Raw genomic sequence first — 14,201 nt, forward strand, 5'->3', positions numbered from 1 at the left:
GCTGCCTCCTCTCACCAGCTAGACACCATCTCCCAGCCACGCTCCAGCAGCACTCGGCCACTGTCACACGCAGGCCTGAGCTAGTGGGTGCTCAGAGGCTGCCAGCCAGTGTGGGTCTGGCCAGCAGAGACAGTGGGACTGGAGCACTCCCCTGAGATGCAGGAGACCAGGGGTTCCCACCTCTCGGGAGAGCACCCTAACCAGCAAGCTGTGGCATGAATAGTGTCCTTTGGACCCGTGTGAGAATGTACCTGCAGCCCTGGGGTTAGGGCACCGAGACAGGCGATCCCAGTTCAAATCTGTCCATCCCCCCACATGGCAGAAAGGGGGGAACTGAACCTGGGCTCCCCCGGCCCAGCTTGGTGGGCACCAGCACCTCAGTCCCCCCAATTCATTGTGCAGTGAGGCACCTGCCTAATTCCCCCTCTGCCTAGGATCCTGCTCAGGTGGGTGGGGGGTCTGGTCACAGCTCATAGCCTGGATTTAGGGGCACCTCTCACTGAGAGGCGGGGCTTAGCGCACACCCCTGTGATCAGCATCACCCACTGGCTGGCATAGGTGGCTCCTCTTCCCAGGGGCCCAACTTTCCCCATTCATGCAGCACAAACCTGGGCACCTGACTTGGCCTGCTGGCTCCCAGCATTCCTAGGCGTTATGCTGCTCAGCATCACAACACCCGCCCCCTTGGGGACGCGAGCTCACCCGGGCGCAGTTAAACCTCCCAGCGCCTGGGGAGCTAGGCAGGCTCATTGACCCCCGGGCAGACAAAGCCCTGAGACAGCACATGCTGGTTGCTACCCTTCACCGTTTCATCCCCATCCCGTCTGCACAAACTGTGAGCTCTCGGGGCAGGGGCTGTCTCCCCTGTTGTGTGTTTGCACCAGGGGACCCCAGCCCTCATTCGGGAACGCAGAGCAAACCGTAAATGAGCAGTAATGGTGTGAGCTGGGCAAGCCAAGAGCAGAACCCAGTTCTCTGCTCTGGCCATTTGACCATGCTGCCTAGTTCTGAACAGCGGAGACATCCAGCAGCAGCTGATGCTGTGCATGCAGGCAGCGCAGATCTCACCTGGAGCGGGGTGCAGGTGGGGGGATTTGGCTACAGCATCCAGCTGCACCTGCACCCCCATTTGATCTCTAGAATCACACCCAGGCCTTTTAAAACAACAGCAGGCAACTCTGACCCACTGCAACACTTTTTAATTGCTTGTCTGCCTCACCTTGGCAGGCGGCGCGTCTGTCAGCTCAGCTCTGCGAGCTTGTTAGCTGAGGCAACGGTTTTTCCGTAGCACAGGAAGGATGGATTGAGAGCGATGTTGCAGGGAAGGTGGGGGGAAGGTCTTTGGGGTGAACAGAAAGTCTCAGCTAATCTCCCCAGATATTTAGTTTTTCCCAGCTCCTACGCAGATGAGATCAAAGTGTTAACGTCTCTTGTGAAAAACGTCAGTCACTCAGCTCCAGGGAGACAAAGCTGGGTTCTCCCCCAGCCCCCATCCGCCTCTTAATGAGAGGACCTAACTTTAAGGGAGCTGAAAGTTTTAATTATAATCTTCCAGCCTCCAACAATGCAAAGCCGGGTGCACACGAGCATCTGCCTTTGCAATCCAGCTCTCCAGCGTTACACCAGAAAGGGGCTAAAATAATGAGGGCAGGGGAAGTTTGTAACCCCCCGAGGAAGCAGCAGATCACTAAGCTGGCTGTCAGGAAGGGCTGCATCAGGAGCAAAGGGGACAGCTCGCTGGGAAATGAGTCTAGTGCTAGCATATTAAACAGATCGGCATATTGAAAAGCCAGGGCTTACTGCTCCGCCCCTCTCATTGGATTGTAACAGTTCTGTGAATCTTCAGCTGGACTGTCTGGGCCCAAGGCTTTGTGCAAGAAAGTCCTTGCCCCTAAACAGATGCAAAGTTACTGTAGTTGAGCTGGTCCCAGGATACTAGAGAGACAAGGTGGGGGAGGGAATATTTTTTATTGGACCAACTTCTGCTAGCAAGAGAAACAAGCTTATGAGCTCCACAGGGCTCTTCTTCAGGTCGGTCCCTCTCCCCCTTTGTGGGGTCCAGTCTGAGCTCAAAGGTGTGCAGTTGGACAGCCCCTGACGCAGGCTTGCCCCCTCTGGATTAGAAGGAAAAGACACTCGGGGCCCCACAGAGGTCCTGTCTGGGAGGCCCAGTTTGATTGCAGTGAGGAAGGTGATGTGAGCTGGGTTCTGGGGTGCAGAGAAGAGGTGACATCAGGGGGTCGCTAGTGAGACTCTTTCCCCTCCCCTGGGCAGAGGCAGTGCCAAGCACTAGTGATGGGATGATGCGAATCAGTGGCTGGATCTGGCCTGAAACTAACGGTCACTTGAGGGGGTAGCAGAGGAGGCTCCAGCAGAACTGAGAGATTGGGACACTTCCCACTGTAGTTCACAAACAGGCTCCTGGTTAATGCTAGCAGGAGGCGTGGCTGCCCACACCCAATATTTTCTCTCTAGAGCAAGCCCAGGTACCTGGGGTTTCACCCCGTTTGCCCTCAGAGGCACTGGAAAAGTTCCAGCTGGTGCAGCACTGAACGGAAGAGCGGGGTGGCAGAGGCCTTGGCTGAGATTTTCTGAGAGCCTGAGGGACAGGCTAATTGGATACCCAAATCATTAGCCATCTAGGGAGCTGGAGGAGGGCCCATCCCCAAGCAGCTCCATGACAGGCTCTGGCTGGGAGGGAAGTGAGAAGTATCACACCTAGGAGCTTTATTAAAAAGGGGAGTGCTGCAGCCATCTGTTAGCACTAGACACCCAAGAGGAGTTTACACAGGATCTAAAGACAGAACAGCAATAATCCATCTGGTATAAAAATACAGGGCTCTCTCTGACTGCAGGAGAGTTACACAGCCCATTTGTGCTGCTCAGGAGACTCCCCAAAGCCCAGCTAAGAACCCAGCCCCAGCCTGTTTCCACTAGTAAAACCAAGCCAGGCACAAGGTGAATGCCGAGCAACTCCAGCGAACTCACTGGTGTAACTGAGATCAGACTCTGGCCCTCGAGGAGAAGAGTTCCTGGCCGGTGCGGCCGAGGAGCAGGAGGAGTCAAGGAAGCTTTGCTTTGGGGTGTGTGACGATGCAGTGCTCTGCCCCGGCTGCTCAGCTCAGGAGCTGGGGATGCCGGGGTGCTGCCCTAAGTCGCTTCTGGACACTAGTGGGACCTGGGCTGGGGAAGAGAACTGCTGGCAGAAGGCCCCATTCCAGTCTTCTCCTTAGACTGCTGAGATGAGGAGCAGGATGCTGCCACCCTGCAGAGGGGGAAAGGGTGCAGAGACACGAGGAGGAGCGCTGCCTTCCTGCTCTCATTGCTCCGCTGCCAAGAGAGGAGCAGGAAAGGCCGGAGGAGACTGCACTGAACAGCTAGCACTGATGGGAGTGGCCCAGCGAGTGGCAGCTTAGGGAACACTGCCTCAGAAGGGAGGTGCGAGTCCAGTCTGTACATGAGGAGAGGGGGAAGATGTCCATGCTCCAGGCATGCAAGCCGTGTCCCAGGCCTGGTCTGGCAGGCAGCGCTAAGCTAAAACAGCCAAGCGGCCCCTGCGTCGATGACCCTGGGGTCCAAGGACACGTCAGCAGAAAAGCTTCATGGCCTGGGACCTGGGTGCAGCCAGCATTTTCCCACCAGCTGCTTCTAGCTCTGCTCTGCCCCTCTTGCCCAGAGTGCAGGGAGGCCGCTCTGGAGGTGAAAACAGACAAACAAGGTTAATAAAAGCATCACTGGACAGGGTCGCTGGCACCTGCAGCCCCTCAGAGCTTCCTAGACCTGCAGCAAGCCCACACGTCCACAATGGAGCCCTGGAGCCCAGTTCCCACCCCTGGCACCAGCCAGTAGGTCCCACATCCTTCCTTTATAGACTTGCTGCCCTCCTCCCCTCATGCTACGCAGGCATGAAAGCTCAAGGGGTAGTGCCAGAGCCACCGCTCTGCCCAGGAGGAGGAAAGGATCTTCGGATCCATGTTTCTATCCCCCTCCCCTCCACGGTCCAGCCCCCAAGGGCCCATGACAGACGGGGGGGATTCAGTGAGGCAAGGCACTCTTTGCACCCTAGGGCTGAGCATGCTTTTGGGAACAGATCGCTGAGGCAGTGGGGGATGGGTACAGGCACCCCAGCTGGGCTGCCTGGACACAATGGGGAAACACAAGGATTTGCATAAGTTGTTGTAGTTTACCCAGTCACTGCACACTGGCAGCTCAGGCAGCTCTTCCCCATTACCCCCCTCCTTGAGTAGAAGGGCCACTGCTCAGCTGTAGCAGGCGAGATTCATCTGGCACCTGGACTAGCCAAGGCCAAGCCTAGCACCTGCCTGAGCCCACGGGTTGCTCCCACAGTATATCCCCAGGCAGGAAGCCCAGCCTGTCTAGCCAAGCACTGAGAAGAGAAGGGGTTACCTGGGATACTTGGGGTCTGCAAGGACTTCACGGTGCTGCTCTGGAGCCTGGCAATTCGGCTCTGGCTCCGCAGCCCCCCCAGCGAGCGGGAGGCAGTGCTGAAATGGAAGGCAGGGCAATTAGCAACACCCACCAGAGAGCAGGAGCCCATTTCCTGGACAGTTGCAGGCACCTCGAGGCTCTGGGGCAGCAGTTACCTTCATCCCCCTCAGCCCCTCAACATCATCGCACCTGCCTCAGCACTGGGGAGAGAAGCCCTGTTACAGGAGAGGGAGAGCAGTCAGGCTCAGAAGGGACGCACGAGAACTGCATGCTCCAGTGGCCCCTCAGACAGCTGTTGGCTCCTCCATGGGCTGCCCTGGACAGCTGCTGGGGAACCAGCAAGGGAGGATATGGACACACACAATCCACCAGCTGGTGACCTGGTCTTGGGCTGGAGGCCTCCAGCGAGCTCTTACCTCACCGAACGTCTTCTTTTCTGTCCCATTGCTTTGCAGATCAAGGAGGATGGCTTCGGGATGCTGCCGGGTGGGATGGAGGAGCCCTTCATGGTGAACACGGGCACGGAGGCTCTGAATCCAATCAGATAACAAGTTAACACATGTGCACTGAGACACTCTCCCCTACACAGAATCTCAGGCCCATCTCGTCTGGACTGTCATTGCCATCGTAAATACAGAAGAGTCCCTATAATGAAGGCAGAGCAGTGAACATAATAAAGGCAAGTTAGCCCTATGGGCTACACCATGGAGAAATGGGACATTAACTGAGACCACTGAGGAACTGACTCCATAAACAGGCAGAGAATTGGGGTCTCGCTCACCAGCTAGAGCAGGGGTGGGCAAACTTTTTGGCCCAAGGGCCACACCAGGGTGTGAAATGGTATGGAAGGCTGGGTAGAGAAGGCTGTGCCTCCCCAAACAGCCTGGCCTCCGCCCCCTATCTGCCCCCCCTCAGAATCCCCAACCCATCCAACCCCCCCCGCCTATCCAACCCCCCTGTTCCCCGTCCCTTGGCTGCCCCCCCCAACCTCCATCCCATCCAACTGTCCCCTGCTCCCTGAACGCCTCCAGGACCGACTGCCCCTTATCCAACTCCCCCTGCTTCCCGCTCCCTTACCATGCTGCTCAGAGCGGCAGGACTGGCTTATTGGAAAGCCTGGGAGCTGGGTGGGCACAAGCCAGGCAGCCCGACAGGAGCGGTGGGTCAGAGTGCTTCCCACGCAGCAGCATGGCTGCGGGGAAAGGGAACAGCAGGGAAGGGGCCGGGGGTAGCCTCCCTGGCTGGGAGCTCAGGGGCTTGGCAGGACAGCCTCGCGGGCTGTAGTTTGCCCACGTCTGAGCTAAATGGATGAAATGCAAGCCTTTATAACTAAAGTTCCAAGCAAGGCTGCAGCATCTATAGATTTGAGTAGGAGACTGAAGTCAGGCCTCCTGGGTGCTATTCCTGGCTTGCAAGGTGACTGTGGGCAAGTCACTACCCCACTGTGCCTCAGTTTCCCCACTGATTCTTATATAAAGGGCATTCTGGAGTATCTACTTTGTCACCAGGCACATTCCCAGCCTACATTTACAGACCAATACACATCCGGTTTATACAACTCAGCTCAAACCGGAGTCATTTTTGAAGTGCAGCTGCAGGCAGGAGTCAAAATAAAGGTGGTACAATGGAACAGTCTCATCATTCATTTATCTGCACCTGCAAAGTGCCTTAAAGGCAGCATTCAGAGGGGAGGCGAGGTACTGCTGGATTCTAACAAGCCTTTAGAACTGGACATGCCATCTGAAGAAGAGATTCCTCTTGGATATCGACAGGAAAGGACGAGGAGGAATGGATTTTTTAAACACTTTCCAATCCTCCATGAACAATGCATGTGCAAGGTTAGACTGGTGTTTGTTCACATATCTGACTGCTAGTTTTGGGGTATACGAGTCTCAGAGAAAGAATCCTCTTGTAGCATTTTGACTCAAAGCTACAAGAACATCCTACGAGTACAGATGAACCAGAAAATGAAATTGAGTAAAAGGCAGAATGAAATGAACCAGCCCAGTTCCCCATCCCAACCCAGTGGGGCACAGTGAGCAGGTTACAGTGGAACTGGTAGATCAGAGAGTCCCAGCAGCACTAACCTTGGCATGAAGGAATCTTCGGGCTTTTTTAAGACGCACTGGACATTCTCCCAGCCAGGGAACTCAGGGGCACTGAAATTCACAGGATTGTCCACACCAGACGAACAGCTGTCCTCAGCAAGGTCAAAGGTTTGATTCAGGTCTCGGACGGTCAGCGTAGCTGGAGTGCAGCAGTTTTGGGCAGCAGATGTTGTCAGGGGCACCCGGCTTTTGGTGACTGTTGTTGGGCAGGGTTTGGGGATGCAATAAGGCACTAGCTGAGAAGGTTTAGCTCCCTTAACAATGGGGGTGCTGTGACTGATTGTCACTGGAGGAGCAGCTGATTCATTTGCGGAGCCCCTTTGCCTTCGCCGGCCAGGAAGGGAGGATTTCCGCTGGCGCTTCGCCTGCAGGTTTGGCGTGGCAGGAGTTCCTGTTTTGGATGGGCTGCTCATTTCTGACCTCCTCCTCTTCTTCGTCGGCAGGCTGGGAGTCTTGGCTGAGGGACTAGGGACCAACATAAGCTCCTGCGAGGAACGCGTCACAGCCCTCGTCATCGGGACAGCACGTTCTGTGGCAGGCGCACCCTGCAGCCTGGTGGCCAATAGCACCACTAGAAGAGTAGATAAGTAGAGCGTTCAGAGATACAGCCACAACCCCTCATCCTCTTAAGTGTCAGCCGCCCAGAGCAGACACCTGGGGCAGTCACTAAGCAGCCCTACAGCAGAGCCTCCTGCGTGCCCCCACCCCAAAGCAGGTAAGAAAGGCCATGCTGGCATAGTCATAGACATTAGGAGGTAGGTCTTTTGGGTTCTCCCTCTGCCCAACTCCTCAATGATTCTAAGGCATCTGTCACTGCCTGATGTGCCCGAGCTTGACGTGAAAACCAGCCCCCTGGTTTACATGGAAGGGAGCTGCTAGCAGCTGTTCTCGGGGAGGGGAACTAGACGTTCACATTTGCTGTCTCCCATCCCTGCAATCCAGAGACCAGGCATGACACCCCTTCCACCCAAGCCAACCAAACTACAAAGGTGTAAACATTAGCCTGGACAAGTCAACCTCCAGAGAACAAGTCTAAAAGAACAAACAAAAAGCCTTGCCCGCCCAGAGCAGAATTTTTATCTTGAAAAGGGGGAGGTCCCTGAGACTCTGAAGTCCAATAGGCACATTGGTATTGCTACTGATTTGACGTGGCAGGTGCCTCTGGAGATGGGTGGCAGTATCTATGAGAGACGGCTCCCTAGGCCCGTCTGTGTATGCGGTGTATGTTCCCCAGGTTTTGGGGAGGGGCAGCCAGCAGCTGGAAGAGCTGTGGGGTCACTGGGTTGAGTTTTGTGCAGGCACCAAAAGCACTGAAGTCTAAACACAGAATTAAAAAGAAACCCTGTAAAGTCTCTAACCCTCACTTCCCTGATCTGTAAACCCAGGAAATACTGACCCGTCGTACACAGGGAGGAGGCTCATAAAGCCTCAGCTATTCGGTGCTGGGAGATGGCTTGCAGGGCTATGTCCAGGCTTCTGTGAATGTAATTATACTGCCATATAAATGGCCACATCCAATTTTTCAAAATGTGTGTATAATTGCACTGCGGAATCTACAGGCTGGGTTGTTTGAAATCAGAAGTGCCCCTGGCCCCATTAGCTACAGAGAAAGCCTTCAAACACGAACAAAGCGTGGCCAATGCCGCGACCTGCACTCAGAGCTCATCTCACCTGCCAGAGCTGTAATGATTTCACTGAGGTACTTAGCTGGCGGCAGAGGCCACTGCACCAAGTCCCAGGGCTGCAGCCACCCAGTTGCCCACCCATCCTCAAGTTGCCTTTGTCCTCAAAGTGCATTTGAGTTGGGTCCCAGACGCTGAGTTACACATATTGCACCCAGTTGTGCTCTAGCCTGCTAGGGCGTTTGGGCTGCAGGGGAGGCTAGGGAGCGGCTCCAGGGCAGGCAGCCACTCCCACTGGGAGGGAGGACAGTAGTGACCACCCCAAAGTGTGAGCCACAGCACAGAGCCTTCCAGGCTCCTCCACCCTGTCGCTCATGCACATACTTCAAATCCCGGGGAGACAGCAGAACATAGGGGTTGAGGCCCAGCTGTTCTGGAGACCACATCCACACAAGCTCACCGTTATTCGAGCGCTGCTGCTCCTCTTGGGCTGGGATGCTTTCACGGGTCACCTCGAATCCGCCCAGAGTCCCAGCTGGCTCTTGACTCCTACCGGTTTCTTTTTGCACCAGGTATTCCAGTTCCTCAAACTCTGAGACCATGTCTGGGGTTAGGAGGTTGGCAGCCTTCAGCAGAGAGTACTGCCTTTGTGCAACATGCAGGACAGCAATGACCAGCCTGGGGTAGAAAGGGCCACAACATGAGTTTCGCTAGAAGAGATGAACACTGTCACCAATAGTCTAGTGCAGTGTAGCATGTGAGAACCTGGCCCCAAGAACCAGTTAGGAAGCTGAAAATAGTGACTTCGACCAAGGTCTTCTGGGCACCGAGGTTCAATCATCGGCACCCCACACCCACATACCACCTACTTCCATTGGTTCCAGGAAGCACCCAGACGCACCTGTTCAATTCCAGGTGTACTCTTAGGGCTGTGCCAGAGCACAGACTGTTAGTACAAGGGGTGGCCAAACTTTACAGTACAGCAGTGTTGCAGCTTGCTGCCAGTCCAAAGGCTGTACCTCAGCTGTAACGGATAGGACAGTGGAGCCCAATCCAAGGTGGTAAGATCTGGTCAGACTATTTTAAGACTGCAATAGCAGAGTGCTTGATGAGTTCACCAGCAACAAAACCTGCAGGTTGTCAACTCTATAGCCACCCTTTGGCTCCAGAGCTCATATCAGGGGGGCACTTGGGATGCTGGGCTGAGCTTTTGGGATACTGAGCTGGGCTTTTGGGACCTCTGGTTCTTGGCCAGGCTGGCAGTGAGACTCTTCAGTGGGAGGCCTGGGGGAGGAGGGTAACTTTCCCAAGGGATCCATTCTGGCAACAGACTTAGGGTAGAGATCTCAGCAGATTGTTTCATAGACCCAGCCCAGGGCACAACCTATAGAAGCCCAGGACATAGGGAGAGCTTCCAGAAGTGACTTCTACCAGTCTGAAGTTCAGGTTCTGTCACGGAGTGTGGGGGAGTCCGGCCCTGCACCCCTCTTCCTGGGACCCACAGTGACTTTTAGCCAGCCAGTAAAACAGAAGGTTTATTGGACAACAGGAACACAGGTTACAGCAGAGCTTGCAGGCACAGTCAGGACCCCTCCATCGAGTCCTTCTGGGCTTTCAGGGTGCTTGGATCCTACCTAGGATCCCCTGAATTCCGCCCACACAGCCCCAAGCCCAAACTCAAACTGCTTCCCCCCTGCCACTCCCTTCCTTTGTCCTCCTTCCCGGGCAAAGGTGTTGACCTTTCCCCTCCCTTACCTAGCTCAGGTTACAGGCTCTAGTATCGTCCATCCCCTGCTCTCCCATTCCCCACACAGACAGCCCCTACTCCATCACAGGTTCACACTGGGAATTCCGACCCTGCTCTGCTGGCAGAACCCATATTACTGGGATTCATGGAGAAAGGGCAGTTACTTTCCGACTACTAGTATCTATGGTAGGTGCTGCCTTTCTAGGACAGGTAACTGCAGAGGCCCTGTATCCCTCATGACTGTTCCTGCCCCTTCACAATCCCCATGAGGAGCACAAGCACCCTGCAGACTGGGCTGGTTCTTTCAGCCTGGGCACAGCCCCACCACGGTACTGCCACACAGTTCACCTCACCATAGGGAGGAGCACATCCCTTTCTCCCATGTGCACGTATGTAGGGGTGGCAGTGGGGGAGGCGGTGAGGGAACACTCACCTCTGGGTCTGATCCCGGGGCATTCCCTGTAGCAGAGAGCTTGGTTTGTTGGTTTTCTGCTGAAGGTCTGTGGCATGGTCACGAAGATCCTTCTCTGGCGCCTGAATTGATCACAAGGAGGGAACGTTAGTATCAAATGCTTTTGCTCAGTTTTGCCAGCTCCTGCCACTCTCACCTGGTGCAGGTTTAATGGAGGGGAGAGTTGACTACAGAGCAGAGGACACAGCTTCAGCACACGCTGTAACTGGCCCCCCAGACAGTAACGTGTCGTGTAGGTGGGACTGTCCTAGTACCTTACCTCAGAGCCAAGCAGCATGACAGACAAGTGGGCTGCACTGCACATCACACGTCCATTGAGCTTGTGCCCTTGTACTGCAGTATGACCTGGAGAGCGTCTCAGCTGGACTCTTGTCTTATAGCACAGAACAAGGTGCCCTGGGGACGGCCATCAGCGAGGTGTTCTACAGAGCCGTGATCCTGTGCGGCCGTCTCTTATCCTTTCCCCATGATAATGCTCATCTTCCACGGCCACAATTCGCAGCTTCTCTACTCCCCTGCTGCTCATCCCCCCACAGTTATTGCCGTAGCCCTGCTGTTCCTCATCAGTGTCTCTCCACTATCCTGCACTTCCCCTCACCCTGCAGCTGTCTCATTCTTGCCAAGTCTCTAGACCTGCCTGAGTGCTCCTCTGCCAACCACCCCTTCTCTCACCTGTTCCACTGCTCCCAGGTCCTGTTGCTGAAAGGGGGGTCTCACTTTCCGCTCCTGCTGCTGTATCACCATTTCCTGGTTACCCTTATCAGGGACTTCATGATCTGGAGACACCTGTGCAGCTTCTGCTGACCTGTAGCAATGCAGAGGAAGAAGCAGCCATAACAACATGGAGACAAGCTATTTAGGAGAAGTTGCCTGAGCAGATTTGGGTGAAAAACTGCCGTGTTTTCTGCCACCACTTACAGGCTTCTCTGGGGAGGTAAGAGACCCTCATGGAGACCTTTCTTTTACAGTCAGATTTTCCAAGTCTTGTTCTTTGCTTAGTCTGGCAAAAGGCCTTCAAGGACCACCTTCCATCTCACTTGTTAGCGAGTCACTCTGTCCACCCGGGCTCTGGTGGGCAGACTATGGCTTGATCATAGGCAGGAGTGTCTGACTGACATGACCATGTGCTTAGCAAGTCAACAGGTGTGGTTACATTCCAATCAGCTCTGCTTTCAGACTATGATTTGGGATCCAATCAAGAGTAAAATGAACCCTAAAAGTCCTTGATGGGGAAAGCTGGGGGATAGGATGTAGCATTCAGCATTGTTCAGGATCCCGGCAGGATAAGATTTTGATGATCAACGAAACGTACCTAAGCAGCTCCACCTGCCAAGGGCTAGATTGTGCCTGAGGACCTGGAACCTGGTGGTCTGGATCCTGGGTGTTTCTCTCATAAGCTTGGAGCTTCTCTCGCAGATTTGCCACCTGCAAAGGAAATTCCACCCATTTAGATCCAATTTCCCCATCCATTCACGGCACTCGCTGGCAACTCCACAAAACACTTCCCTTCTTAGAGCAGCAGCCTATGCACTGCAGGAGAGACCTTGACACTGAGGACTTGCTGTGTTCCTCCTTCACTTGAGTCCCTAAGCAGCAAGGGACACCACGTAACAGTCCCCAGGCATGTCTGCCACTTCCTCACGAGCCAGTAGTCATACTCCACTACAGAGACTGCAGTCAGGAGAAGTTCGTGCATTTCCAGGAGACCCCTCCCCAGCCCCCACCCATGACACTTGGAGTCCTTGGAGAGCAGACAGGTACCTGCCCTTTATTCTCCTTCTTCCCCCAAGCAGTCTGCCAACCCCCCTGGATTCTGTGCTCACTTGTATCAGACTGTGCAGCACCTTCAGGTCCAAGTGTCCCAAGGATCCAGCCACTGCACTAACCCCTGTGTTGGTTTGACATTCAGTTCAGTCTTACTCTGCCCCGACATTTATCAGTGTTGTGACCTGTCCCAGCAGATTGCCAGCTCAGGCTGGAGCAATAGTGCAATTCACTGCTGTGTGGAGAGCAAAGAAATGCTAAGAGGTCATTGTGTGTTCAAGCCAATTCACAAAGGGGGATGTTATCACACTGCACTTACATGGCATATGTCCCCTAATTACATTTGCTCTAAATTTATGAAAACTAGCAAAATGCTGATGTTATTGTCTTGTTATACCCTGTTGTTTTACTATCTCATTACATTATGTAAACCCCGTATGTAATTAACCCTAGATCAGAATTGTATGTCAGTGAGAATTTACATGGTGTGTAAACTGCATGAAAATTAGTGAATGATACTTGTATTGTTTTCACGTCTCGATCCCTGTTAGAATGTAACAGCAGACAATTGCTGCAACTACATTGCTTGTGAATGCAAAAAGTAGAAGGCTAACTTCAAAGCAAGAGTCGTTGAGTTCAGCAATGGATATAGAAGCTGTCAGTGAATTTTCTGTGAGCAAGAATCTATAAATACTGGTTCAAGGGAATGATTCTGCATCTTTCAACTGTTTTGGATTCTAATAGTGTGGAATATTGAACAAGTGGACAGAATTCCCCACAATTATTCTGGGTAACACCGAGAGACTTACTGAAATCTAGCAGCTCACTTCATCTCTACTATCGTATACAAACTTCGACTCCCTGTGAACGAATTGTACCTGCTTGAACCTCTCAATAATGCTCATTGCTTTTTCTTAGCTAATAAAGTTTTTGTTAGTTTACTAGAGAAAATGGCTGTCAGCGTAGTCTTTGGTGTGAGATCGAGTATCCATTGACCTGGGGTAAGGAACCGACGCCTTGGGGTTGGGAGTAACCTAATACGAGGTGATTTTGGTGTTAATAACCTTTCATCACAAAGTTCAGTTTGTCCGGATGGTAAAGAGGGGCTGGAGAGCATAAGGGGACTGTCCATGGCGGAATGCCAAGCGGAGTGCCCCAAGGGTTGGTCCTGGGGCTGGTTTTGTTCATTATCTTCATTAATGATCTGGAGGATGCCGTGAATTGCATCCTCAGCAAGTTTGCAGATGACACTAAACTGGGAGGAGTGGTAGATACACTGGAGGGTAGGGATAGGATACAGAGGGACCTAGACAAATTGGAGGATTTGGGCCAAAAGAAATCTGATGAGGTTCAACAAGGGCAAGGGCAAGTCCTGCACTTAGGACGGAAGAATCCCATGCACTGCTACAGGCTGGGGACTGAGTGGCCAGGCAGCAGTTCTGCAGAAAAGGACCTAGGGGTTACAGTGGACGAGAAACTGGATATGAGTCAACAGTGTGCCCTTGTTGCCAAGAAGGCTAACGGCATTTTGGACTGTATAAGTAGGGGCATTGCCAGCAGATCGAGAGACGTGATCATTCCCCTCTATTTGGCATTAGTGAGGCCTCATCTGGAGTACTGTGTCCAGTTTTGGGCACCAGACTATAAGAAGGATGTGGAAAAATTGGAAAGAGTCCAGTGAAGGGCAATGAAAATGATTAGGGGGCTGGAGCACATGACTTATGAGGAGAGGCTGAGGGAACTGGGATTATTTAGTCTGCAGAAGAGAAGAATGAGGGGGGATTTGATAGCTGCTTTCAACTACCTGAAAGGGGGTTCCAAGGAGGATGAATCTAGACTGTTCTCAGTGGTACCAGATGACAGAACAAGGAGTAATTGTCTCAGGGTGCAGTGAGGGAAGTTTAGGTTGGATATTAGGAAAAACTTTTTCACTAGGAGGGTGGTGAACCACTGGAATGGGTTACCTAGTGAGGTGGTAGAATCTCCATCCTTAGAGGTTTTTAAGGCCTGTCTTGACAAAGCCCTGGCTGGGATGATTT

General features: G+C 53.4%; 1 protein-coding gene across 3 annotated transcripts in view; it reads right to left on the reverse strand.

The window, feature by feature from the left end:
• Positions 1-3,507: 3,507 nt before the first annotated feature.
• KIF18B (kinesin family member 18B) overlaps positions 3,508-14,201 on the reverse strand; it is a 32,901-nt gene continuing 22,207 nt past the window's right edge. For all 3 annotated transcript variants that reach the window (XM_030541684.1, XM_030541685.1, XM_030541683.1), the window contains 8 exons: positions 11,711-11,823; positions 11,071-11,203; positions 10,360-10,460; positions 8,640-8,857; positions 6,537-7,128; positions 4,866-4,979; positions 4,408-4,505; positions 3,508-3,693 (listed from right to left, as the gene is read on the reverse strand). In XM_030541684.1, the coding sequence (XP_030397544.1) occupies positions 3,587-3,693; positions 4,408-4,505; positions 4,866-4,979; positions 6,537-7,128; positions 8,640-8,857; positions 10,360-10,460; positions 11,071-11,203; positions 11,711-11,823 (1,476 nt within the window). In that variant the 3' untranslated portion in view covers positions 3,508-3,586. The remainder of the gene's footprint in view (positions 3,694-4,407; positions 4,506-4,865; positions 4,980-6,536; positions 7,129-8,639; positions 8,858-10,359; positions 10,461-11,070; positions 11,204-11,710; positions 11,824-14,201) is intronic.

The sequence above is a fragment of the Gopherus evgoodei genome, chromosome 23 (assembly GCF_007399415.2).
Source record: "Gopherus evgoodei ecotype Sinaloan lineage chromosome 23, rGopEvg1_v1.p, whole genome shotgun sequence".
Lineage (NCBI taxonomy): Eukaryota > Metazoa > Chordata > Testudines > Testudinidae > Gopherus > Gopherus evgoodei.